The sequence below is a fragment of the Agelaius tricolor genome, unplaced genomic scaffold (genome assembly GCF_023055355.1).
Source record: "Agelaius tricolor isolate 1412-34295 unplaced genomic scaffold, bAgeTri1.0.p SCAF_23, whole genome shotgun sequence".
NCBI classification, from domain to species: domain Eukaryota; kingdom Metazoa; phylum Chordata; class Aves; order Passeriformes; family Icteridae; genus Agelaius; species Agelaius tricolor.
The window spans coordinates 7741724-7769536 of NW_027269283.1; the positions used below are offsets into that span (position 1 = coordinate 7741724).

Below are 27813 nucleotides of genomic sequence, written 5' to 3' on the forward strand. Positions count from 1 at the left end.
TAATGAGGGATAGGAAGAATTTCTGCACTGACCCTTTGTGGCTGATGATGTTTTTCTTTTCTGCAACAGAAAACAGATGTAATTTAAAACTTTCTCTGAGCTGCCCCTCCAGACCCAGAGGCTGCACCCTCCCCTTCCTGATGCAGTTGTGGGTGGTGGGAGCACCTCAAGTTATATTAAATGACACAGAGAGAGCTGCTGAGGTTTGGTGTGAGGATCAGCAGATTAATGGGATAAATAGAATCATAGAATTGCCTTAGAAGGGATCTTAAAGCTCATCTCATTCCACCCCTGCCATGGGCAGGGACACTTTCCACTATCCCAGGGTGCTCCAAGCCCTGTCCAACCTGGCCTTGGACACTTCCAGGGATGGGGCAGCCACAGCTTCTCTGGGCAACCTGTGCCAAGGTCTCAGCACCCTCACAGGGAAGAATTTGTTCCTAATATCTAATCTAATCCTGTCCTCTGTCAGTTTAGATAATACCATGTAGGTATGAAACTTAGTTTTAAATTGGCAGTGATTTTAAACAATCTTAGTATTGGGAGAATGATTTGGGGTTGTAAGTATAGGAAAAAGCAATGGAAGTGTCTGAATAAAACAAATAAATGGGACTCTAGAGTTGTTTCTCTCCTACTGTTTTTATCAGGTGGTGGGGATGTAAACATTACAAGAATGTGGGGCATATCCCAACCTCGGGTATTCACCCAAGATTTGGAATAGCCAAACCTAGGAGACCTCCTAATAATTCAGGGCTTGGTTTTGTCTGGACTTGGCCCATCCATATGCAAGAACCTGGGCACCTGGGGAGCACCTCCATCAAACCTGCCATTTTTGGTTCCCCTCTTTGCAGACAGATCTTTGTGGGTGTGTGTTTGCCAGAGAGCACCTGCTCAAACCTGTAGATAAACAGGCTGAACCTCCAAGAGGAGTTCAGTCCTCTCTGGCCTTGCTCTTCCCCCCTTGGGAGGTGAAAATCACAGAGAAATTCATGAAGGTAATGAATTGCCTCCCCATCTGTTTCTGGGGAAGGCCCTGCAGTCACATCCCTGTGGGATGTGTTGGGAAGAGTGGCTGGAGTCAAGCCTGACCCTTTGATGGCATTCCCTGCTGGCTGCAGGGGCCTGGTGGGATGTGCATCCCATCTGGATGAGCCCAGGGCTGCAGCATCAGGCACAGGCCTGATGGGCTTGCTCACTTATTTTCCATTTGCTAAAAGACAGCAGAAATTAAATGAAGATTAATTAAACTTTTTTTCTCCCTCCTTCCTGCTTCCTCTTGCTCTTTGCTGTTTCTAGGGAAGACTGAAAATAGGTGCTGGAGAGGAAGCTGAGCTCTGAGCATCCTTTCAGGAGTGCAGCATATGGCCCCCATGGGACTGCAGGGAAAGGCCCTCTCATTATGGGGAAAGTCCTGTGAGGCTGGGTTACACAACCAGCATGGAGCTGCTCCTGCTCTGCTTTAGCAGCAGGCTGAGGATGCTGTGACTCCAAATACTGTGACTTCCACGGTGCCAGGTTATAAATTATGCTGTTCCCACTTCCCCATCAGCTCCTCCTGCAGCTGACAGTGGCCCTGGCAAACCAACCCAGGGCTGTAGCTCTGGCTTAGGGGGAGCAAGGAGAAGGTGCAGATGCAGAGCAGGAGGCCCAGAGCCAGCTGCAGACCCAGGCAGCTGCTGAGCTCAGTGCTGGTTTCCTGTGGCTCCTGGAGCCTGCAGTCCTGGCTGCAGATTGCTGTGATTCCCAAGGTCAGACCCGTGCTCGCTGCCTGGAAGGAATGGGTGGTACCTGCAGCTCCGCAGGAGATGGTTTGAGCAGCAGTAACCCAGCTGTGGTCCTGCTGTTGGTCATTCCCTTGCCCCACATCTGGGCACATCTGTGTGTGCCTGCACCAGGCACCTGCAGCATCCCCGAGCGGAGCTGCTGGATGTGACCCAGGTGGGTGATTCCCTGCTTTTCCAGAGAATGGGCTGTGAAAGCTGCCTTGGGAGTAAGCTGGGAATTTGATGTGGGATCTCACTGCTGCCAGGCTGGCTCTGATTTCCTCTGGAGCCCAGGGGAGCAGCACCACCTCCTTCTCCTGTTCCCAGGCTGAGCTGCAGCAGCTCTCCCAGGCAGCAGCAGTACAGTGATGCTGCAGGGCTGGGGGAGCTGCTGGGGGACTTGGATCATTCCTGAGAAAAGGGGGTTAAAAGCAGGTTTTTGCAAGCCTTTCCCTGCCATTTTAAACGGGAAGGATGTTTCCCTGGCAACGAGATGGATGCTTCCCAGCAGAGCATATGGCTTCCATCGACTTTGATTTACCAGCGTGTTGAAATGGCAGCTAGATAATCTCTCTTCAGCTTTTCTGTGTCCATGCCATGTGTCCCTGGTCCTTAGGAGTTTTTAAAGGGTCCAGCCCCTGCAGTGCTGCCCCTGCTCCTGTCCCAGGGCTGGGCCTGCTGTGGTGCCAGGGCTGAGTCTGGAGACCTTTGCAAAGAGGGACCTGCACAAAAGACCTGAGCATCACCCAGAGCAAGGAGCTGGAGGGTGGGAAGGAAAACCTTCCTTGCTTCTGCTGCTTTTCCCCAGCCAAGCAGCTCCTCCTCCTCAGAGATTATAATCCACAGACCTCTCTTCCTATTCTCCTCCCTGCTTTAAATCATTTTTAGATGTTTTCCACCTTTCACCACACAATCATCTGCCTCCTGCAACTTGCTATTTATTGTTGTGTTTACTGGCACAGGGAAATAAGTAGAGGGAGCAAACCTGTCATTTGCTGTGCGGGGGAACACGGGGGAGCTGCTTTCTGGGAGCTCGTGGCTTTCCCAGGCTGGCTGGTGTGGGCCAGCCCCATGGAGCTCCTGTGGCAGCCTCCTTTGAGGGGCAGAAATGGGGGAAGAGGTTCTCATCCTCACTGCTGCCCATCACCGTGGCAAACTTGATGAAAATCAGCCAACAGGTCCATATTTTAGGTAGAGACAGGGAGGCAGCCAGACAGGGTGATGGTGTGAGGCTCATCCATTGTCAGGGGATCCACAGAGGTTTGGTCACCACCTGGTTGGTGCTGTCTGAGCCTGATTCCCATCTGCCCATGTCTGGGTGGTTCATAGCAATGAGTAGCAGTGAGGGATAGGTGTGGGGTTTGGGAACTGGCTGGATAATGAGCCTTAACTGAAGAGGTTGTGCTGACCTGTGAACTGCTGCATTGCAGGGACAGCTGGGGGGGACAGGCATCATTCCTCCCCTCCTCTACTGATGGAGGTTTTGGGTGAGGTAATGCCACCTTTTTTGTGAGTATCCAGGTGAGCACAAAAGCCCTGAATGTGCTGGTTCTCGACCCCAGCCCTGCTTGCAGCAGCCCCCAGAGCTGCCCAGTTCAAACGAGGCTCCCTCATTAACTGAGGTTGCCTTGATTTCCTGTGGCAGGGCCATGGCTTCCCTCCCCTTTCTGCAGGGTTCAGCTCTCTGGGCAGCCTCTCCCTCTGCAGAAGTTCCTCAGTGTGTGAGCTGGGCTCTCCTGCTCTCAGCCACACCTGGCCATCCACCTGCAGAATCTGGGTTTTGCCAGGGAAGAAGTGAGAGGTGACAGAAATGATTAATTGTCCTTTGGTGCTGGGGATTCCTGTATCAGGTGCAGGGAGAGGCTGTGCCCTGGCAGAGCTGGCACTGTCTGTGCAGGTGCCACGAGCTGCCCTGAGCCAAGGAAGTGCCCATGTGAGTGGTGACAGGATGGTGATGTCCCCATGGCTCCTGGGGAACACAAATCTGCCAGCTGCTCAGGGAAGCTTTGCTGATGGAGAGGAAAAGGGGGAAAAGGACTTTTGAATTCAGAGCTGCAGTTTTGGAAGACTCAAAATAGTTCTGTTAGTGGTGAAGTTGAGCAGGGATTGACTGGCAGCTGGTGTGATGTTCTCCTCTCCCTGCGGTATAACTGGGCTGGTTCAGCAATTTTTTAGGGCTAAAGAGCTCTGTCTTCTAAATGCTGAGCTCTCCAAAGATCCAAGTTTGTTTTGTGTCCCTTCACCCTGGGCAGCTCCTCTGGGCTGCCTGTCTGCATGTCCCAGGTGCTGCTCCTGGAAAAAATGTCCCCATGCTGACAGGAGCAGCTTCTCAGCATGGAAACACCATGGCTGTGCTCTGCCACCCGTGCTGTGGAGGACCATGATATCCTACCAACGTGGGGAGGGGATGCAGAGCTCCAAAACCACCACTGGCCCTTTATTTCTGTTTGTTGGACCTAGTCCTGTGTTCTCTTTGCCAAACTCAGGCGTCCCTCAGGCATTGCAGGGTTTGGACCCAGCTGAGCTGGAGCCTCTCCTGTGGCAGTGCAGCCCCCTTGGCTTTCAGGGGATTATTCCTGATTTGTGCTGGAGTGGGTGAGAAGGAACATCAATCCTGATTATTGTGGCATTCCTGTTATTCCTCAGGTTACATTTTTTTACCCAGTGAGGGGGTCACAGTCTTTTGGGGACTGAAATCAAAAGGCTGTAAGCCAATTCCTTTGCACCATGGCTGTGAGCTCCTGCTCACTACCTGGGACAAGAGAGGTAAAATTAAACAGATGTTGAAATTACCAACTCTTAGATTTTATATGGGCAGTTTGTAAATATTTCCTTATTTTCCCCAGTTTGTAAATATTTCCTTATTTTCCCCAAGACTCTGTTAATTAAACAAACAAATGAACAAATGAAATGAGCAGGGCTTTGGTAATCCTTGCATTTTACACTTTGGTGTTATCCATTAGCCTTTGGTTCTCAGAAACCACATCCTTGTCTTCTAATTATCAAGGAATGAAGCTGGGGATGGGCTCTGGGAAATGGGGCATCTGAGTGCCTTCAAAATTGCCAATATCTCAGCCATTCTCCTTCACTCTTAGCTGGGAGGGAGCCCAAGAGCAGCAGTTCTGGGGTCCTGCTTTTACAGCAGCACAAACCAAAGGCCTCACCCATAGGGAAACAGAGGTTTTTAAAGGCAGCACAAGGATTTTGAACTATTTAGTTGCCTTCTGTGGGTCTGGGACAGTTCAGGTGGGTGCTGAGAGCTGCTGAGCCCCTGTGGCAGCAGCTCCCTAAGGATGCTCTCAGCAAGGATTTTTGAGGTGTTGAAATTCGTGGTGCTGTAGAACCAGTGCAGAGTCAGAGATGGGGAAGGGAACCTGCAGGAGCTCAGGGGGATGGAGCTCATCCTTAGTGGGCAGGAAACCTCAGGCTCCAGCTGAATTGCTGCTTCTGGGACAGACCCTTGAAAAACCAGCTACTATTCCTGTCTGCTGCAGGAACCAGACCGATTGGAGACAATCTTCCTATCTGCAGTTAGACCAGAGCCTATTTTTGTATATCACATTCCCTCGAGGAATGTTTAGATGAGATGCAGCATTACATTTTATAGGGACAGCTTTCTTATAACCCAGTTCTAGAGCTCACCTCAGATCGAGTGACTTGCCCAGGTCAGTCAAAGGAGTTTGACCTCAGCAAGAAGAGTTTTAATTCCTGCATGCTCCAACCATGCAGCATTTCCTTGGCTTCTGAAATCTATTTTTCTTGAGGTGTTGTGGAAAAGCCAGGCTTAAGAAACAGAAATAACTTGATCTTCAAATAGGGATAAAGGTTGGATCAGGAAGGTTTGTATTCCTGTGCTCACTAGCAATGATTTTTCCAGGGTGGGGAGGAAGCAGAGGCACTTTTGGGGGAATACCCTGTGGGATGAAAGAGAGACAGTGCTCAGATTTCAATCTGAATAATGTGGGTATTGCATGAGACAGCAACTTTCCCTCCCATCAAAATCAATGAACATGATCTGAATAAATGCCTGCACAGACATTTTAAGAATTACTTAAATGTCCAATATTTTATACTCTTAATTTACCTCCCAATGCACTGTAATTGCACCGTGGGCTTTAGGATTCTCTCCCATGAACCATTTCTGCAGCTGCATGAATATATTTCTCCCCACCAAATTTTTTGAAAGAAAGCCTCAGCCCAGCAGAGCTGGATCCCAGCAGGAACAGACTCTTCTGGCAGGTGCACAGGCTTGATTAATACTTTGGGTTTTCCTCCAGACATCTGGCTCCTCTGAGGCTGCGTGTGCAGGGCGAGGAGAAAACGCAGACAAGCATTTCCAAGTGATTCATTCTGGGTGAGGACAGAGCAGAACATTGGAGCTAGAACTTTGCATGCAGTCATTATTATTAATAAGGCTTTTATTCAGCCTAAGTTAAATGATTAGAGCCAGCCTGTAAAAATCCCAAGCAATTCCTTACATTTAACTCCTTTTCCCACTGTAAGGGTTCAGAGTTTGATCTCCATTCCCTGGCATTTCCAGACAGCTTTTGTTCTTTGAGGCTTCAATCCAGAAAAGCTCTTAAGCTCACTCTTGCTCCTAAGTGTGAGGATACACAATCCTTTGTGGGACTGAAGACAAATTATTTCATGGAAACCAAATTTCAGCTCAAATTCCTGCAGCCCATGGGTTTGGGTCAGGACTCTGGCACTCCTGTTACAAGCAAGGGCAAAAGGCTGGAGGAGCTTTTGGAGTGGCAACTGATTTCAGAAGTGGTGGATATTGAAGGAAAAATTTCCTAAATCCTGCTTTTATTTTTGAGAAATGGGCTTCCTAAATAGAAGGAAGGCAGGGCAAGAGGTTTTCTTGTGACTTGGTTGTACCACTTTGCCGAGCTCTTACGGGGAGATTTCACTGATGTGTAGATGTGGCACTTGGGGACATGGTTTAGTGGTGGCCTTGGCATTGCTGGGGAAGGGTTGGACTCAAAGATCTTGGAGGGTTTTTTCAGCCTAAATCATTCCATGATTTTCCTTCCCATCCCAGGGCCAGCCCTTTAACATGGATCCCTGAGAGCTGTTTCTCTGTAGCCTGATGAATTCTCACCTCCCAGCACACCACCTAAAGCCTCTTTGTGCACACCACAGCCTTCCCTGGAACGCTGCTTTGGTCCTCTGGAGATGCTGCAGTGCTCCTTTTGGACCACCAGCTCCAGTGGAAGGTGGCAGCCCCAAGGCAGGGGCTTGGAATTAGGAGATCTTTAAGGTCCTTTTCAACCCAGACCATTCCACAGTTCACCCCACAGTCCTCAGTGTTCTTTATGGCTTTGCAAAGCAAGGGGGTTCTTATCAAGGCAGCTCAGGCATCACCTGAGTGCACTGAGAATGCACAGGAGCTGTAAATGTTGTCCCAGACAGGCCTTTGATAATGATTTATTAAAAAGTTTATAAACCATGACAATCCCTGCCTTGGAGCCAGCCACTGTGCTCATCACAATGTTTCCCACCCACATGGATGCTCAGGGATCCTCCAGGCTCATTCAAGGAGCAAAATCTCAGGACAGAGGATGGGGCTGGGCATGGCCAAACCTGAGGGGATTGAGATGCCATCAGGAGTTATTTTTGGGAAGAAGGAGAGCATTTATTAAGACACAGCACCAAAAGGCAGGAGTCTCCACTTCTATTTCCAGCTCTTCTAGTGACAGAATTTGCCTTGGGAGATGATTTTGGCTGAGACCAAGTGATGTGGGAACCCAGAGTGAGGTATTCAGGCTTCTATTCAGCCTTGGAAATGAGCAGCCAGGCTGCAAGTCACAGCAGGATTGCTTACATGAATAAAGATGATGGATGCTCCTGGCTAGGGGTAGGTGCCATACAACAAAGTTTTAATCCCTGGAAAAGTCACAGCTTTCTCAGCATTTTGCTTCTGACTCAATGGAGGTTTAAATTGAGCTGCAAATACTCCCATTCTGGTTTTGAGGCTCTCTGAGCACTAAAAGGCATTTGCCAACCTCTGTTCCTCTTTGCTGTGGATGCCCTTTCACCTTCACTCATTGTCATTTCTGTGTTTTCCTGGCCTTTGATTTACATCAAAGTTTTAGGTACTTGAACTGCAGGATTTTACAGAGCCCACAGCAAATGGCTTTACTGGGATTGCACATAAGCATGTCAGTTTGATTTTAGCACAATTATCAATGCCTTGTTTACATCCCCAAAGTAATTGTCAAGTGTTTTAAATGTTTTAAGTTGCTTTTCATTGTGCAGCTCTTGAATGCCTGCGGTGAAATACTCCTTCCTTTCCAGCTTTGCCCCTTCTAATTAAACAAATCATTAATGGCCTTTCCCAATTCCAGGGAAAGCCATTAAAGATTAAAGTGGGCAACAAGCACAGTGGCTTATTGCAAGCTTCTGTCACCTCCTTGTGTTGTATCCATCTCCATCACATCCAGGAACCCAGTTGCTAATTAGTGGTGCTCCATCAGAGGAACCCCAACACTTCTGAATGTCAGGGAATGTCAGTTATTTGAATATGAGTATTTCAGGAATAAATTTAGAGGCCTTTTTAAAATTCTTATGTAAATGGGCATGTAGATTCCAAGGGGGTTTCTTTTGGAAGGCAAATTAGATGATTAACCTGAGAAGGTTTATGATGATTCCATCATGTGCTTTCACTGAGGAAGGAAAAAAAAAAGAGAAGGACAATCTTTCGTGTTTCATGCATTTTAAGTGTTTTCATTTCCAAGGGGGAGTTCAGTCATTCCTTTTTCTGTTGCTAACCTGAAGCAGAGTGGATATGAAATGTGGATATGCAGATTTTGTGCTGGGATTTAAAAATTGTAATAAGAAGCTTGCACGGGTGTTTTAAGTCAACATAACCTTTGGATGTAAAGTCAGACTTTGGAGGTCTTTGGATTTTCTGGCATTAGCAGCAGTCAGATTTGCACAGCTGAGTTTTGGCTGAGCTTAAAGGTCTCAGCAACAGGTGTGGGGGATGTCAGAGCAGCAGAAGGTGCTGGGGGCCTGCAGGAATGAGAGGTGGCTGAGAAAATGCCATGAGGTGTCCCTCTCCAACAGGCTGGAGACAGATTTCTCCTTCCTGTCCCTCTGGAGAGGAGACAGTGGTCCCAAACCACCCTGAAGGCTGCCCCAAGTTTTGGGGATGCTGGGTGCAGACTCCAGCCATGCATTGGGCAGGACCTGTCTGCTCAGGAGGAGGACAGTGTCTTCTCCAATGTTCCAAGCAGAATTGGCATCTTTAATGTAAAAATCATTAGATGGGACCTAATTAACGTTCCCTATTGCAAACTAACATTTCCCAGAGTCAGGCTGCAGACGTAATTTACTTTCATTAGATATGTAGCTTTAAAAATTAGATTCATCCCAACTGCTACACTATTTATTGGCTTGTTTCCCTTTCCTTAGCTATCCATTATTATCTGAAGCCCTTTCCTGATCTGTCTGGGTAGATTAGGTGGAATTAAAGCAGAGTGCAGCTTCCTGTTCCCCCGTGCCCTCCCTCTGTGGCAGCTCAGAGGACACATGCCCCGATGTGCACGTCCCTCTGAGCTTCCCTCTTCCACCCCTCTGCAGGTCCCTCAAGGCCTCCCAGGAGCCTCAACCCCCCAAATGCAGCTTCCTTGCACAAAGGTGCCATTCTCTGAGTCTCCTTTTGCAGCCCCCCAGAGGCTGGTGGGGGGGATTGAGTATCAGAACAGCTCAGAAGGGGCCCTTTACATCCTGGTAAGTGGGGTCTGGCAGGAGGTATTGAAATAAGGTCAAAACCACAAAAACTCCTGAGACGAGGTGTTTCAGGCAAGAATTTAAACTGTCCGTTGTGAGAAGAGGACCACTTGGACCTCTGGGTCAGAAATGGGAAAAAAAATTTTTAAAAATCCGGGGTTGCTGGATTCACCTGTCCCCTCTCCTTTTGTCTGTTTTCCTCTTCCCAATTCCTGCCCTACATCAAATCAAAAGGTGATCCAGACTAATGAGGGCTTCACTGGGTTTGACACATGAGAAAGGTGAGACCAGATCTCAGAGGGAAGGGAGCATGCACAGGGTATCCACATGCTCAGGCAGAGGAGCTGCATCACCGTGCAGCTATTTTGGGATGTGTGTGCAGCTCATCCTGTGCTGATCCAGAGCCTGCATCCCTTGCTGGCAGCACTGCTCCTTACCTGCTGGCTGGGACAGGGAGATCCCTTACCTGTTGGGGCTGAGCCAGGTCAGGTTTTGTCCCTGTGGGCTTTGGCCATGGATCTCCCATTCTCTGCTGGACGAGCTGGTGCATTCCCTGCTGCCTCCTGTGCTCGGCAGAGCTGTAATTAATGCTGGCCCTGCCAGCCTGATCTGCATCAGGTCTCCCTGGCAATGGAAGCCCTGGGGAGCCCAGAGTGGAAATTGCAGCAGCTCTGAGCTGGCCCTGGGGAGCTGAGGAGCACAGAGAGGCTGGGGAGGAGGCTGCAGGGATGTGCTGGAAGGGGGAGAAGCAGCGCCCAGGTGTCCAAGTGCTCCAGTAACACCTGGAGCTGCCCCAGCTCTCCCCATAACCACAGCTTGCACAATCCATCCTCGGGATTTGAAGTGGTAAAGCAATTTCTATTCCTTTTTTTCCTCCTCTCCTATCAATATCTGTCAGCTTACACATACAGGAATCTTCATTTTTTTTTGTGATGTGTGTCCCTGCCAGGGCTCATGAATTGATACTGACTTTATTCTGGATCTATCCAAGGTGATCAACTGAGCAAACACATTGTGCAAGCCTGCTCTGATATTGACATTTTGCTTTCAACCCTTCCTCAGGCACTTTACAGTGATGTTTGGTCACAAAAATAAATACAGCTCACATTCTACTTCTTTAATCAGAAAATGTAGAATTCACTTTTCCCTTGATCCCTTTCCATTATATTTTTGTTTGTTTGTTTGTTTGTTTTCCCTCTTTCTTCTCTCATTGATTATTCATTTGTTTCTCGCTTCAGCATAGAAGTTTGCAGCAAAATCTGGGCCATTCCAGGAGTGCAGCAGCCTAGTTGCAGCTCCTTTCCTTCTGGAGTGTGGGATTCTGCTCCCCCTGCCATGGTGTGGGCAGCAGTGGGACCCTTCTCCAGCTCCCAGGGCATGGCCCCAGCAACCTGGAAGATGTGGGGATGGATGGATGGATGGATGGATGGATGGATGGGTGGATGGATGGGTGGATGGATGGATGGATGGATGGATGGAGCCCGTCTGACAGCAGGGCAGGTTGTGGTGGGGTTGTTTATGGCAAGGGTTTTAAGAGAGCAGCTTGGGGAGAAAAGATATTGAAGTGGGACCTACAAGACATTGAGTGACATTGTGAGTGGGACTGCAAGTGAGGTTTTCTTACTCTCCTGAGGCTGTTTCAATTGTCTGCACACCAAATCTGATGTAAAAAGGGGAAATTTGCAGTGAGAAATCAGGCAATACCTGCTTGGTGCTGGATTCATCTCATGGCTGATAAAGCTCAGCCTTGGCTGAGATGGCTCTGAAGGTCCCTCACCTCCAGCAGTCTCTTCCTCACCACCACGTTTCAGCCTGTGGTTCAAATAAATACTGCAAATCTCCCTATTTTTACTTGTTACTGTGACATTAATGGTCACTGCAAAGCCACAAGCACGACCTGGTGGTGTGAAACTCCTTTTCTTTATTCACCAAAAAGCAGCAGCCCCCACCAGCAGAACCAAACCTTATAAATATTCACAATGCAGTTGGTAGGAATGTGAGACAAAGTCAGACAGATGAATTATTTAATGCTCTTAAAGAATGCAGCTTTTAGTTTCTCCTTGCACTGGCCTACTTTATTGTATTAGTAAATCGATCCTGAGTAAATTAATTTCCCTGCTTTTGTTGGAGCCAGTAGTGGGCAGGGGTGGCAGCCTCCATCCTTGAGCAGATGCCAGGACACCTCAGCAGCTGCGGATTCAGGCGCTGAGTGTCAGGAGAGAGCCGAGCTCCTGTCACTCATCCTGTGCCCTTTCAATTGCATCAGCACTGGGCAGCCTTGGTGGGGGCAGGCAGTGAGTGACAGCCTGGGGTGGCTCTGCCCAGGCTGCTCTTGGGATGGAGCTGTCAGAACTGGGGTTTGAGCATCTCCCTGGTTCTGTGGTAAATTAGACACTGAGAGAGATGATGCCAAGGCTGTATCTCCACAGCTTTTGGGGACAGAGAGCAGCCCAGCTCCCTCCCCAGTGCCAACAGCACCAAAATCACATTCCCTTGGGCTGGATCAAACTGCTCTTCTGTCCCATGTCTGGCCAGAGAAGAGCAGAGTAACAACCACCCACCTCCCAGTGATGCTCAGCAAACCCAAAAAATCACCAGTCTTTCTTTCTAACTCCAGCAGAGAGTTAATGTGGAGTACCTGCCTGAGAAAGGAACACTAAATCCACCCAAAAATGTCCTACTCTGGCAAGAATTGCAGCACCACTTCTGTGAGAGTTTTTGTGGATGTAAATGCATAAGTAGGGCCCATGCTCTCAGGCCATGCTCCTGCTCCTCAGCCAGTCTGCTCCCCTCTGATCCCAGTTAGAAATGTCCCTGCTCATTTGGGTGCTTTTGGATGTCTGTTGCTGAAGGAGCTGACACTTTCTTGGGGACAAAAATGTCAGAAGTGATCAGAGCAGCCAGCTGGAAGGGGAACTGGATTGGCACTGGCCAAACTGGGGATATTCCAGTGGGTCCATCCACAAATAACCCTTCGAATTAGCAAAACTGGGCTTGACTTACCCTTTTTACATGGTGGTGTAGCAGCTGTGCAGTAAAAAGTCAGAGAGAAATATATTCAAAATTGCTCTCTGAGTTCGTTGGATGAATATGAAAATTTACTGCCATTAAGAGTGACCTTCTCTCTCTCTCCCTTTTTGTGTTCTTTAGTTTTCTACTAGTCTTCTCCTGCCTGGTGCTGTCTGTCTTTTCCACCATTGATGAGTACCAGAACAGCTCAGAAGGGGCTCTTTACATCCTGGTAAGTGGGGGCTGACAGTGAGGTACTTAAATAAAGTCAAAACCACAAAAACTCCTGAGACTGGAGGTGTTTGAGACAAGAATTTAAACTGTCCCTTGTGAGAAGAGGACCACTTGGGCCTCTGGGTCAGAAATAGGAAAAAAAAAAAAAAAAAAAGTCCGGGGTTGCTGGATTCACCTGTTTCCTCTCCTTTTGTCTGTTTTCCTCTTCCCTATTTCTGCCCTACATCAAATCAAAAGGTGATCCAGACTAATGAGGGCTTCACTGGGTTTGACACATGAGAAAGGTGAGACCAGATCTCAGAGGGAAGGGAGCATGCACAGGATATTCAGGTGGAGATGGAAAGAGATGAAAAGAGCTCATGTGACACCAAGGGATGGAGGATCTACAGCATGCCTGCACCAGATCTCCCAGCACACAGGCAACTGGCCAGTTTTCTAGGGAAAAAGCTGAAATCCCCTTTTGTCCTTCTCTAGGATTAGGTTCAGTGATCCCCATCTCTGCTCCTCCCTCTGCATTAACTGAGTTGAGTCCTGGAGATTGGTGGTAGGGAGACAACGAGGTGTTCATCAGTCCTGTGATGGGGGAGCAGGCACAATGTGAGGAGGTGTAAAACTCCAGTTCATGACTACAACGTGCAGCACCTCTCACCACGCTGGGGAGGGGGAGGGAAGGCACAGAAGCAGAGATCTGGTGATCTCTCCAGCCTGGGCTCTCTGTCGAGCGGCGCAGACTGCTCAGTGCTGTGTTTTCCGAGGCCGTGGGTTTGTCCTGGATTCTAGAACGTGCTCTCCACCATCCTTTCCCCCCCGCTAATGTCACTGTCCTGCTTGCAGGAAATTGTCACCATCGTGGTGTTTGGGGTGGAGTACTTTGTGCGGATCTGGGCCGCCGGCTGCTGCTGCCGCTACCGGGGCTGGAGGGGACGCTTGAAATTTGCCCGCAAGCCTTTCTGTGTCATTGGTAAGAGCTGAGCCCCTGCTTGAGATTCCCCAGCCCAGGGTGGACATTCCAAGCACTGGCTTGCATGGTGCTCCAGTGTCTTGCATGTGTTTTGGGGGTTAAATTTCAGCTGCCTTATGGTCACCTTGAGAAAGGGAAAAAACCCCAAAGGCAGGAGTCCTAATCCATGGCAATGCTTTTTGTTATTTGTCACAGGGCTCTCCCTGTTGTCTGCTGGCCTGGGAGCCATCCCAGTGCCCTGCATGCCTCAAGTGTCACTGACAGCTGGCCACAGCCACAGAAGCAGGGTTTAGCCAGGAGAAGCTGAGCACAGGAACTGGAATCCTACAATCCTGTGTCCAACCTTCACACCAAATTGTTCCCAAGTCATTGAGACTCCGTGTCTCGCTTTGCCTTCCCTGGTGCTGATGAGCTGCCTCACAAGGGAGCTGTGAGACTTAATTAATTATTGTTTGTAAAGCACTCAGCGAGTCTCCTGTGAAAGGGGCCATCTGGGCACAGCAGTGATATTTTCTGGGATTAGAAATGGACAGACTGGCCGTGCCCTTCACTACGGAGGCTGCCTTTGGGAGCTGGCAATGGTCATCTGCAGGATTTCAGTTTATTCCACAGAAAAACACTCCTATAAAATTTGTGTAGCAAATCAGAGAAGAGGGAAGTTTATGGGGTCTTTGATATGTATTGAGGAAGACTTTTTTCTTGACCAATTTCTTGGACTTTGTCCTTAAGCACCTTAGGATTACTATGGAGGATGTATGGATTTTCATTCCCAGTTCAGATGGGGGAATTCCCTGCTCTGTGTGACAGGCAGCTATGGCTAATAAAAGAAGGAGCCTTTGGCAAGGATTTAATCCAATGTTAACACTGAATCAGATCAAAATCCAATTGCAGCATTTGACCCATTTTCTATGGGAATGATGACCATGGAGAAGGAAACCAGGATGTTCCCACAAGGTGTGCAGTGGCTGCTTTCATCCAGTTTCAGATTAGTGCTGTGTCCTTTCAGCAGGGGACACAAGTGTAGGGGACCCCTGTCACACACAGCCCAAGGCAGTGGCAACACCTTTCCCTTTGGTATTGATCTGGCAGTGTGGAATTCACATTCTCTGAACCTGAGAGAAGCAGTGAGAGAAGCAGAGAAGAGAATGATCAAAACAATTCTTATCTCATTGGCTGCTCCTGTGTGGTGCCAAAGTAGAATGCAATGTGGAGATTGTTTGCCCAAAGTGATGGTGTTTTGTTTCCTTGGCCTATCAGGCTGTGTGTCCAGACTATTGGTCAGGAGACAATTACGAGATTTTGTTCAGTTGGGTGTTTCTGCAGTTTCAGTTTAGATGTAGTGTAATATAGCATAGAATAATACAGTATAATAAAATAATTAATTAGCCTTCTGATGTCATGGAGTCCTCCTCATTATTGTTCCCTGCTCCTGTGCTGTGCCAAAGTAGAATGCAATATGGAGATTGTTTGCCCAAAGTGATGGTGTTTTGTTTCCTTGGTCTATCAGAACCAAGCACATGTCCAGACTGTTGGCCAGCAGACAGTCACGAGATTTTGTTCAGTTGAGTGCTTGTGCACTTTCAGTTTAGATGTAGTGTAATATAGTGTAATATAGTATAGAATAATCTAGTACAATAAAGTAATTAATTAACCTTCTGATTTCATGGAGTCCTCCTCATCATTCCTCCCTTCCTCGCGGGGTTGCCTGTTTTCTGATCTGGCAGTGCTTCCTCAGCTTTCCGTGGCCTGTGTTCCCACAGACATCATGGTGCTGATTGCATCCATCGCCGTGCTGGCAGCGGGCTCCCAGGGGAATGTCTTTGCCACCTCGGCCCTCAGGAGTCTGAGGTTCCTGCAGATCCTGCGCATGATCCGCATGGACCGGCGCGGCGGCACCTGGAAGCTCCTGGGCTCCGTGGTCTACGCACACAGCAAGGTGAGCAAGGCCCAGGCAGGGACGTGGAGCTGCTCTTTGTGTTCTCCCCGCCACGGACACTGCTTTGGTTCAGCTCTCCATCCCAAAGCTCTTCCAGGCCTGGGGAGTTGGAAGGACACTGTAGGGACACAGGGGAGTGACACAGGCAGAGACACAAGGTTTGATGGAGTGCTCCACCAGTCAAGGAGGGAGGGGAGAGAGAGATTCCAGTCATGGAACCAATCCCTGGTGTAAGGGCATCAGTTTGGGAAGAGGTTGTTGTTAGTTTTTTGCTTCCTGATGCTTTATTTATGATTTTAACACTTCTCCTGCTTCCTTCACTTTCTTTTCCCCAGAGAAGCTTAGTCAGCTTCTCCAGCACTGTGTAAAAATCACAGGAAATTTTTGTGTCTCCTTTGTTCACCCTTGCACTAACCTAATCAAAAAACAATCACTCCTGTGAATTCTGAATTAAAATTTGGGGAATAGTCCATCCAGACCCCAACTTTACAGCTCCTCGTTTAGTGGATCGGACCTGCCCTAAGTAGAATCTCCAGAGATCTGGGGGTTCCAACTCCACTTCCTTGTGTGAACTGGGGAGTTATCAGAGTTTTTAAAGTCTCAGTTCCAGTTCTTGCAATAATGGAGCTCTTAACACTCAATTCTCCATTTGCTGTGTGTGTTTGGATGATTTGATCTTCAGACCGGGCAGAGCCATGGTCCCATCACAGAAAGTGCCATCACTGATCTCCAGCCAAAACCCCAAACCCTAAACAAGTGCAGGGAAAGTTCAGATCCAGCAGCAAGCAAGAAACTCAGGGTTTGGAGATGTGCACCAGGACTGCAATTATTCTCTTCTTTCTTTTAATGATCTCACAGGAGCTGATTACTGCCTGGTATATTGGCTTCCTGTGCCTCATCCTGGCCTCTTTCCTGGTGTACTTGGCCGAGAAGGGAGAAAATGAGCACTTTGATACATACGCAGATGCACTCTGGTGGGGTCTGGTAAGTAATTTCCATAGAGCAGCTGCTGGTTATTAAAATAAAATGTCCATTAACCCTCCATCTTCTATCACTTACGTGAGGTATCGACTTAGAGAGTGCTTAGTTAACATTTTTATTAAATGGCCTCAGGCTGTTCCATTTAGCCCTTTTTCTTACATAAACCTCACAGAAATAGTTGGGGGATCACATTTCTGAACTGGCTGGAGCTGCAGGGGAACTGAGAACTGGTGCACTCCCTGTCATGGGATTGAGCTCTGTTGTGACAGAGGCAGGTCAGAGAGAGATCCCGCACCATGGGGTGCTTTGATCATTGTTTTGACAACTATTGCTGCCCTTTAATTATTTAAATTGCACTTGGGCAAGGCACTGTTGAATATGCTGGAATAAATTTCATAAAATTAATAGGGCCTAAGTAGCAGAAAGGCTCCAGTGGGGCAAGCATTCCCCGTCACGTTTCTGCTGAAAGGGCAGTACTTGTGGTTTGCTGTGCCTGTGTGTGTGCACGTGACTTATTGGATTACCCGATTAACAAAGAGAGAATTAATGACATTCTAATCTTCTTGCGTTATTGTTCTTCTGCTCCATCACTAGTTTGGCCTTGATTACAAAGCATGTAATGAAAATCCCCGATCTGATCAAATCCCAGTAACAGGCTTGGGGAGGAATCGGCTGATCAAGCAGCTCCTCCATTCCAACAAAGGGAAAGAGGCAGTAAATTGCTTTTCAAGCCCCTTAGTTAGGACAGAAAAATAAAAACAAAGCCCAATTTGACATAACGAGAAAACAAACAATGAAGGAAAAGTGACAGCCCAGATTAGAGCTCAGTCTGGGGAGAACCATGGGCAGATTTATCCCTTCTGCTTCTGAGACTGTTTTTCCACTGAGAAGTTCAGAATAAAAATTGAGCTTCATTAAAATAAACAGTTTTTGTCAGAGTCCAGCTCATGGATCCAATATGGGCAGATGTTGGAAGATGGGATAAACCAAATTTCAGGTTCAGAAGCTCATCGCTTGGTTAATCTTAGTGTATCCAACACTTCCTGTTGTCTGTAGAAATTACAAAAATATTGCAAACCAGCTTTGCAGTGATTATGGAGAGAGCCTTGCTCCGACTCCACGTTTCAGTAAGGATTAGCCACATTGATGCATTTTTTAACCGCTTGGTCAAAATAGCATCTAATTGATAAGGCTTTTAGTGGACCCAATTAAAAGGCACTTTGGGATCCTACTTCCATTTGTGTAAAAGTGATTTTTTACTCTAAATGGAATGCATGTTTCCAATGTCACATCAGCATGATGTTAGCTCCCATCCCTGGGGCCAGCACTGTCCATGTGTGACAGGGACAGCCTTTGGGAAGAGAAGTCTCAAAGATGTTTCTAATCAGGCCATCCCTCTCTGCCTTTCCTGCCAGCCCAGGCTCTCCAAATCCTCTTGGAAGCCTTGTGGGAATAGCCAGTATTTCCCACTGGTGATGTCCATGGACTGAAGTGGGAAAAAGTGCCTTCCCCTGCAGTCTGGAATTCAGGGGGCTCTGTCTCCAACAAATCTCTCAGGTCCTTCCCTAAAATACAGACAGCAGCTTGCCAGCTCTCTCCTGGTGCATTGCAATAGCACAAAGCCCATCTCTAAATGAGGTGGTGTGAAGGAGCCGTAATTCATCCTCTCAGCCTAACAGGCTGTTGTTAAATAGGGGAGTGGAGACCAGCTGATGGGCAGTGCTGGGAAGGTTGGGAATAAACAGCAGCAGATCTTTGTGCATGCCAATAGCTTTCCTGAGCTGCTGAGAGGGAGTTTGGGGGAACAGAGCTGGTTCGCTTCCCCTGCCGAAGGCACAACCCCTCCTGGGGGAGGTTCCGAGCTGCCGCCAGCCTCTGCACCAGATGGCAGCTCTCTCTGTGACAGCAAAAGGCACCAAAACGCTCCCAACTGGTGTGGAACCAGCACGTGAGCAGGGGGGGTGTCAGGGTGTCTCTGCATCCCGTTGAGCTGCCCATCCCTGCTGGTGCCCCAGCTCCCTGAGCTGCACCGTGTCTTGCACTGCTCGGGGCAAGCAGTGACCCAGCTCCTCCATGTGCCACTCGGCTGTTGTGGGAGTTTTGGCTGTGTTGTTTCAGTTTTAAGGCTGTCTGACCAAGGGTTGGGCACTGATCTCCTCCCTGCAGATCACTCTCACCACCATTGGCTATGGGGACAAGTATCCACAGACCTGGAACGGGCGGCTGCTGGCGGCGACCTTCACACTCATCGGCGTCTCCTTCTTCGCCCTTCCTGCTGTAAGTGGGTGCTGAGCTCACCTGGGCCTTGTCCCCAGCCCCTGGAGCTGGTGGTACTCTAACAGTTACAATGTCATGCACTCAGACTTCCTGACTGTAATGCTCTGTGGCTTTTGAGTCAGAAAATTAAGGAGAAAAATGGAAAGCCTGTTTGAATATCCACAACTTGGGAATTGTGTGCACGAGCAAATAGGATGGGAGCTCTAGATTTGGCTCTGCACAAATATTTATGGAAGCAATAAAAAACTTTATTTTTCCCCAGAAGGCTGTTCCTTGGGGTAATTAATGGCTGTAAGATGAAAGAGAGTAGGTTTAGATTTGATATTAGGAAGAAATAGTTTCCTGTGAGAGTGGTGAGACACTGGCACAGGTTGCCCAGAGAAGCTGTGGCTGCCCCATCAAGGCCAGGCTGGATGGGGCTTGGAGCAACCTGACCTAGTGGAAGGTGTCCCTGTCCACGGCAGGGGGTTGGAATGAGGTGAGCTTTAAGGTCCCTTCCACCCTAAACCAGTCTGTTATTCTGTGATTACACCATTTCAGCAAATTCCCCCTGTCCCTTTGGCAGTGCATTTCAATGTGTTGCAGGATCAGGATTCCTGTGGGGGTAATCTGCTGAAAGCCAGCATGCTGGCGTTCTTTTGTATTTTATCAGTTGACTGGAGGTAGTTTGGGAAAACTTGCAATTCCAGTGAGTGCCAGCAACGTCTGCTGCCCCTTGGAGAGTGTATGCCATGACTACCAGAATGGAGGCTCCCTCCTTCTTCTATGCTTGAATCAAAAATAAGCCAGGAACAAACCTTTGGAGGGAAAGCTAGCCACAATTTTTAAGTGGAAGCTTAACTAAACCACTGCTAGTGACAAATTTTGTTCTCTTCCCCAGGGCATCTTGGGTTCAGGATTTGCTCTGAAGGTTCAAGAGCAGCATCGACAAAAACACTTTGAGAAGAGGCGAAACCCAGCAGCGGGCCTGATCCAGGTGAGGGTCACATCCAAGGAGCCTTGTGATGACCATGGATGTGTCAACCATCCTGGTTTTAGGGGGCTTCATAGACTTTTAGAAGCTGGGGAGGAGACAAATGGGGCTGTGTGTGTAAGGTGCGAGACAGCAGCTGGTGACTGGTTTGGTCTGGGAATAAATGCCAGGAAATCAGCTATGGGAAAACAGCATATGTGGTAGGGAATCTAGAGAGAAAAGGGATGGAATTCAGCAAGCAGCCAGCTCAGCAAGACAAATGCATTAGGACAGTCTGTTTTCACCCTTTTTTCTCCCCAAAGAGAATATTTATCCTGATATAAAGGTACAGTTGGGAGCGTTTTCTTCACAAGAACAGATGTCCGTGCAGAAGGCTTGCCTTGTTGTACGTCTTGGAGAATTGAAATTAGTCATTTTACATTCCCCTGCTCCTCTCTCTCCATATTTTTCACTTCTTAATGGGCAACAACACCCATCCTTACCATAGCCTGGCAGTGAATGCCTGGGACCTGCAGCATTTTTAACTGGGCACACATGGTCAGGAGTGTCAGGGCACCACCCCACGTTTGTCCCTTACCAAATCAAGGAGAAAGCGGAATGCTGGATCCATCCCATAGGACTGGATCTTGGTTGAGGTTTATAAACCCAGGGGTGGTTCTGGCCATGCCTGGGGGCACAATCCCACTGGTTTTTCTCCTGCACAGGCGGCTTGGAGATTTTATGCCACCAACCTGTCCCGGACAGACCTGCACTCCACCTGGCAGTACTACGAACGCACCGTCACCGTCCCCATGTACAGGTACCTCCTCCTCCAGCTTCCTCCTCCACTGCCTTCCTCGTGATGCCACTGTCTCCATAGTTATTTTTGTTATCTGAATATATAATTTTGCTTATTTATTTAATTTTTTTTTTTGGTTGAAAAGTTGATTTTGAGCTCCTAAGGGCTGGTATATGCTTTTGCTTTTGGAGGTTTTTTTTTTTTGCTTTGTATTTTTTTCATTGTTTTTCTTTTTGACTTGATTTTAATTTCCGTGTTGCTTTGTGTTTTCTTTTTTCTTCCCATGTCTTTGTGTGTGTACATGCTCTTCTTTTCACCTTTATTTCTCCACGCCTGCTGGTAGTTGCATTGTGTTGTGACAGTTGCCGTGCCCAGGTGTGAAGACTTCCCTCCAAGCTGCCCTGGATCATAGGTAAACACCACCCTCACCCTACCTGCAGCTCCTTGTGCCCTCTCAGGCTCTCCTTGCTGGTCCAACTGGTCTCTAATGGTCCTTCTGCCTTTCAGCAAACTTCTCTCCCACCCTTGACCAGCCTGGCCCTCTCCCAGGTGCATTTTCCCTGGGTCCTCCTTTCATTTCTTTTCCTTTTTTATCTCTAAGAGGAGGAAAACTAACTCGGGATTCAGGGAGCGTTTTCCCATTTCTTGTATCTCATTTATCCATCCCAGGGAGTTGACACAAGCAGGGAATGACGTTGGAACAATGATGGATGAGGCTGCTGAGCACCAGAGGGTTTTAGCAGTACCCACCTGCCTTGCTCTACCTGCAGTAAAGCCAGGCAGGTTTTTAAAGTGAAACCATACAGGTTAGAGCAGTGCTGTGGAAATTCACAGCCTCCTGGGATTTGGAGCTTCATGGAGCTGGGGACAGAGTCCCCTGCCATGCCTCCCAGCCCTCCAGGACATGGGGAAGCACTGCATCCTTCACGTTCCCTTTGGGCCTGGTGGCTTCCTTAGAAGCTAAAATACAAAATGTTCTACTCATTTTCACCCCACACCTCCCTGTATCCTGGGCAGGGCCATGTGCCCCTTCCTGGTGTATTTTTAGAGCCTATCCATGACTCTCTGTGTTTGTAGAATGGTTGGATATGTTTCTTAGATGTTCCTGTAGCTCTGTGGGGTTTTGTTGGGTGTGATGGGGCTCCCTGTGCCCCATCTCCCTGCTCCCATGCAGGGCTGTGGCCCAGCACTGGGCTGTGCCACTGCAGGAATAATCCCTTCCTGATTTCCCGTGTTACTGGTGCCTTCTAGCCCTCAGGCAGACAGCCTGGATGTATTTCCTGGGGTAAGCTTTAGCCTGTAATTCATACACAGCAGCCAGCCTCTTAACCCATCATAAAAACCTGTTGGAAGTCCCATTGTTGTGGTCAGTAAGTTCTCATTGGATTCATTCCCAGTGTGTGTCTGATTGGTTGCTTTTTCCCTAGAAATTTATGAACCAACTTTAAGATTTTATCTAAAAAAAACCCAAAACAACAACAACAACCCAACAGAACAGAACAAAGCTGTTTTCCAATAGCATTAAACCCACCCATTGAAACTCTCCCTCCCAGTACCTGACCTCCTGGCTGTACCTTTGCAGCACTGCCTGGGATCAGCTACTGGAGAGGATGAGGATGGAGCTTGGCCCAAAATCCACTGCAAAATGCAGGCACTCAGGGCTTGTTTTCAGTGGACTTTGCCAGATTTTACTGCTCTTTGAAATACTGAACTTACCATGCAGCCAGACATGCAGTGACACCCTTTTGATTACCTGTTACACAACCCCCTCGTTAGAACCTGTATTTCCACAGAGCTAATATGCAGGAAGAAGTGTGAGCTAAAGATCTCCAGAAAAGGCTAAATAGAAACTCTGGGGAGGAGAAAGAGGGAAAAAAAATAGTTTGGAGAGCCAGCTTATCTTGAGTAAAAAGCCAGGACAGATTTGTAGCAGGGTTGTAGCAGTTTTGCTGGCTGCTGCTGTGGGTGCTGCTGTGGGTGCTGCTCAGCCCCACACAGCAGTGTCACCCTGGGCTTCCTTAGAAATGGATTTCTCTGGACTGTCAGCTTCTCCCTTAAATCCCAGCTCCTGTTTGTGCTCAGATCAAGTGGACGTCACCTGGGCGAGTGAGCTGTGGGTGCACCAATGGATTCAGCCCTCCATGAAATTGTTTTACCAAAAACCAGTGAACTCCTTCTGACTATATTTTGAATGCTGTCAAATGAATTAAGTGGATTTGTCTTTTTTTTTTTTTAAAAAAGGGAGTAACTGTATGTTCTGGCTGCAGCTTTCATCACTCACACTGACCATCTCTCCTTGCCTCCCCACTTCCCCAGGCCAGCTGGCAGGCACTGGCAGCCCAGTGCTGCTGCTGCTGCTGCTGCAGCCACAGCAGCACATCAAGCCCAGCAGCCCCTTAAGGCTGTGGCTGCTGACATGTGGCTGCAATGCACACTGTGGTGTGGAAGTGGGCTAGAGGAACACAAAATCCCCTCTCTGGTGCCCGGGGATGATCTGCAGTCACCACTACCTTGGCATCCTTTCTGCTCAACACTGAGCTGCTCATTCCTCATAGCAGGAGCCTGTGCCTTTAGCTCATCTCTCTTCCCAAGCATCTCTGGAAAGGCTTGGCTGCTTGATATGAGAAAATTGTTACAAGTGCCTTGGAGGAGCTCACATGGCTCCAGAGCATCACTCAATCACTGCAGTAGAGCTACTCAGATTTGTCTGGGGGAAAATATGGTGGCCTCTGAGAGAATCCTAGATTTCATCTTTAAATCCAAAATGTGGCAGGACCAAATTCTGAAATATGCACAAGGCTTCTGTGTGTGCAGGTGTGGTTTGGGTTGGTGCACCCAGACATTGTAAATAACCTGTTCTGCATCAGCCATTGGATTTATTGGGAAAAAAAATCTGCTCTTATTGTCACTCATGAGAGCAGGTCCTTGCTCTGAACTGCTATCATAAATTGGCCTTCACTAAAACAACCAAACCCACGGGCACATCCTGCCCATTCAGCAGCCCTGCCCAGGCTGTCCCCAACTGGTGGAGCTGAGGATGTCCCATGGAAGGTCTCTGGGAGGCCCCCACACTTTCCCTGCCCCACGGTGCCCATTTGCTCTCAGAGCAAGGTGCCAGCTGCGTGTCCCCGAGGGTGACACGGGCGTGCCATGGCTCCTGAGCCAGCCACAGCAGGAGCCAGCTCAGTCCATGCTCCTGTGCCCACCTGTGAGCCTGGCCACAGCATCTGCTCCTGGGGACACACTTGGTTCATATGCTAATTTTCTTTATTCTGTTTCTTTCCCCCTCTCCTCCACCCCAACTTCCCCCCCTGTTTTTCTTTCTCTCACCCCTTTGGTTTTCTTTGGTGAAAACACTTGAAAAGCACGCAAACGCAAACGTATGGTGCCTCCAGGTATGAAGTGCATGTGACTCTGAAAGTGTGTGTCATGTCACTCCTTGTTCTTCATTTGGGACTGTAACATGCAAAGCCTTGAATTTAAAAAAAACCCAAAACAACAAAACAAACAAACAAAAAGAGATAAAAACCTTTGACAATGAGGTTTTTTCGCAAGGAATGAGTGAAAGCCCAAAGCAGACATGCCCTGCTGCTACTACAGACTAACCTCTGCACCTCCATGTACATCTTAGCTATTGGTACACACAAGTGTTGGGAAACTGCCAAAATGATGATGTCAGGAAGGAGAAGGGGAGCGTGCTTGATAAGCTTGCTTTGTTAAGGATGATTTCTTGATGGTCTTTCCAACCTTCCCCAATCCATGCAATGCTTAACAAGAAAACATCCCCATTCATCTTCCATTGCCCTCTGCCCCCACTCCCATGTGTTCCCTCTCTCCAGCCCTCTTCTCCCATCCTTCATTCTGTCATTTATCTGGCTCTGAGCTGCAGGAGTTGTGCCCACCTGGCTTTGAGTTTGCTGGTGTGGTGGCACCACAGGGCACATCAGTGGTAGCACAGAATAAAACCTCCAGAGCAGCTCTGCCTGCTTTTGAGGGTAAAACCTGGAGAAGAGAAAGATCTGGGATGCTAAACTGATATGATCATTCATTTCTTTGAGTAATCCAATCTGATTTTTTGGTGAAAGAATGCTTCATCTCAGTAGGACTTTTCCATTTCAGTTTTTAGTTCCAAGACTCACCTAGAGCTAAGCAGTTATTAGCCAGTTATTCAATCTGGGACTTAACCTTTTGGGATCAATCCAAATGCAAAGTCCTGGATATGGCTATGTAAGATTTATGATAAATAATATTATCTCAGGTTCTGCAGAAAGGAGTAGATTTGCAAATCACAGGAGTATTTTATATGAGATGAGTATGTGAAGGTGTAGTCAAGTTAATATTTTAAGATAGGGAATAAATGACTTTCATTTCAAGACTGCAGGACAAGCTCTGTTCTTAGAGCAGTTTAAATCCTCCCTTGATGCAGTAATGCCACTAGAGCTGATGTGATTTAGTGTCTGATTTCGAAACCCAGTTCCACTTTTCACAGATGCAAGTTTTACAGCCTTAGTAAATCACACTTACTGCTCTGTGTGCTTAATTTATAGCAAATTGCATCAATGAACTGCAAGTATAATATTAAGAATATATTTTCTTGTTGTGCTGAACAACAGCCTGTTTTGAGAATCAGACATTTTTTTACTACTGGCAGAGGAATAAGAATGTGCCACTTCTGTTCCATTTGTCGTAATGAAGTATTTTATAAGCTTCACAAATGTTCTCAGTCATGAAAAATAGCTTCAGTTGGAGACATAAAGTCATGGTTAGGGCACAAATTGGCTGCTCATAGAAACTCCAGCACTGCAGGGAGGCTCATTTAGATTCCCATCCCATTCCAGCACCATTCTCCTTGTCACCATCTCCTTAACTGTTCGTCCTGGGACTGTTCCAAAAAATCATCGTGGCGCCCGTGAGCGTGTCGTGGTGTGTCCGTGTAGCTCCCACCGTGTCGTGCGCTGCTGCCCTCCTCGTGTCGTGGGGTTCTGGTGGTGTCCTGGCCCGAGGCATGACCTCCCTCCTGCCCCCTGATGCTTGAACAGTTCTCTGTGCTCCCAGGAACAGCGGATCCTCCTTTCCCTGCGGATACGGGAGCCGGCGCCTGGAGTTAGCGTGGCCTTTCTCTGTGCTGTACTGGGAGGGGTGGTGGAGGCAGCTGGGGGGACCTGCAGCAGCTCACAGGTGTTGCTGTGGTGGGTGGCATGAGCTGTGTGTGTCCCGTGGTGTGCAGACTCCTCAGCCAGCTCCCCCCTAACCGGAACGTGCTTCCCTTGCTAACCAGTGACACCCGGACCAGGAGGAGAGAGAGAAAACGTGAGGAGCCCCAGCCAGAGGTTCCTCCTGCACCTGGCACCTGTGCCCCCCGTGCCCTGTGCACCCAGCATTCCACAGCAAAGCTCAGTTCAGGAGCTGTGCAGAGTTCTGCCTTTTTTTGGGTTTTTTTTAAGGTTCTGGAGAAATGGTGTGGTGCAGTAGCTGTTCCTCAAGCTGCTCTTGCAGTGACAGGTTAGGCTGAGCACTTAGTTGAGATTAAATTTCAGGTCAAGTATATGTTTTCATTCATTTTCAATAATAATTATTTCATTAAAACACTGGTTGTTTCCACCTCATGTGTACCAGGCCCATGAACCAACCACAGAAATGGTGAATTTCTGTGTTTGTTGTGTGTCTGTACTACCTCATGGAAGCATCTGTGATGGGCCAAGAGGTGGGTGCCACTGCAGACCATGGGCTGATGCAAAAGAAGTCATTCCTTTTGGAATCCCAAATCCTCCAGTCTTTTGAGCTAGTGAGCTCCTCAGCTGAGACTTCCTCCAGTGAGAGCCTTGGATTTGCAATCCCAGCTGGAGAAAATGAGGTGATTTTCCTGTGTTCTGCTGGGTATGGACCTCCCTGGGGAATTAATTCACCAAAGAAGAGCTGTGCACCCTTCATTACCTGCTGAGTACACCCTGTGCTGGATTTATGCACCACCTCTGCCAACCTGGAATGCATCTCCAAACCCAGCTGAAGGGAGGTGACAGCCTAGCACTCATGCACAGCTCCACTGCATCAAGGTCAGCTTCTTCCTGATGCCTGGAATGAAGAGGATCATTAATTCAGCAGATCAGGATGTGCTTTTCTCTGGATGGAAGCGACTGAGGAGCTGAGCCAAAATTTTTCAGGCCTATTTTTATTCTTTTCTCCATACTTAGAATTGGAAAATTTTCTGATTGCCTCAATCTTGTGAACACAAAATCTCTGCTGAACCACTCTGGTTTTGAGGATAAGTTTTGTGCCTGCAGAGAAGAGGCTTTTCCAGTTGAGTTGGATTTTTTTTTTTTTAGTTAAAGTGGGAAACTACTGGTCTCATCATGACTGACAAAATGTGAGCATGAATATCTCTCCCTTTATTTTAATAGAAGCCTCATTCCTTACAGTCTCCCCCTGACACCTCCATCCTATGTTTCTCTTGGTTGAAAACCTGGCTGAGAATATCAATATTAAATATTTATGGGCCAAGCAATATTTATTCCCAGGTTAACAGGGAAGAACCCAAAAATGGATGTGGAGCTGATTCCATGGCTTTTAAGCACAAAAGTAGGATAGGCCACAGAATGTTTGTTCATTGGATTTTTAATTCTTACCAGGATTCCCATTGTCAGATTCTATTTTTTTTTTCCTTGAACTGAGAAGGGAAGGAATCCCTATGGTTTCTGGAAGGCAGTGACACAAGATTTTGTCTCATTTTAGGGCAAAACCTGACATGGAGAGTAGGGAATTGGTTAAACTTGACTCTGGAGCACACTGCTTTTTCTCCTGGGATGCTCCCAGTCCCAGGTTCTTGTTTTCTCTGTTTCTCCTTCCCATGCCTTCCGTCATTCCCAAGAGCAGCAGGGTTGAGTTTTCGTATTTCCCCCCAAAGCTGGAGTTTCTCTCCATTCAGCAACACCAACCTGCCAGACCACAGCTCTGCCAAAACACCACCGGGCTGCCCAGGAACCCTGGCAGCTGCTTGGTTTTGGGGAGGTTCAAAATCCAGTGGTGCAGACAAGTTTCTCTCTCTCTCTTGCTGTCACTTTCTCTCTCTTACCCCACTGCTCTGCCTCAGGACACTGTTGGAAGTAGCAGCCAAACCCTCTCCATCCTTCCTGAGCTGTCCCCCAGCTGCAGTTGGTGGCACAAAGC

General features: G+C 48.0%; 1 protein-coding gene across 14 annotated transcripts in view; it reads left to right on the forward strand.

Moving 5' to 3' along the window:
• KCNQ2 (potassium voltage-gated channel subfamily Q member 2) overlaps window positions 1–27813 on the forward strand; it is a 74959-nt gene that overhangs the window by 10904 nt on the left and 36242 nt on the right. For 12 of the 14 annotated variants that reach the window (XR_011682241.1, XM_071446771.1, XM_071446760.1 and 9 more), the window contains exons 2-9: window positions 12651–12741; window positions 13578–13704; window positions 15465–15640; window positions 16499–16624; window positions 18788–18898; window positions 19779–19874; window positions 20576–20670; window positions 24015–24044. Coding sequence is in view for 13 of the 14 variants with exons in the window: in XM_071446771.1 (XP_071302872.1) it covers window positions 12651–12741; window positions 13578–13704; window positions 15465–15640; window positions 16499–16624; window positions 18788–18898; window positions 19779–19874; window positions 20576–20670; window positions 24015–24044 (852 nt within the window). In the remaining variant the exon portion in view is untranslated. The remainder of the gene's footprint in view (window positions 1–12650; window positions 12742–13577; window positions 13705–15464; window positions 15641–16498; window positions 16625–18787; window positions 18899–19778; window positions 19875–20575; window positions 20671–24014; window positions 24045–27813) is intronic. The other 2 variants (XM_071446762.1, XM_071446768.1) reach the window with 1 other exon arrangement.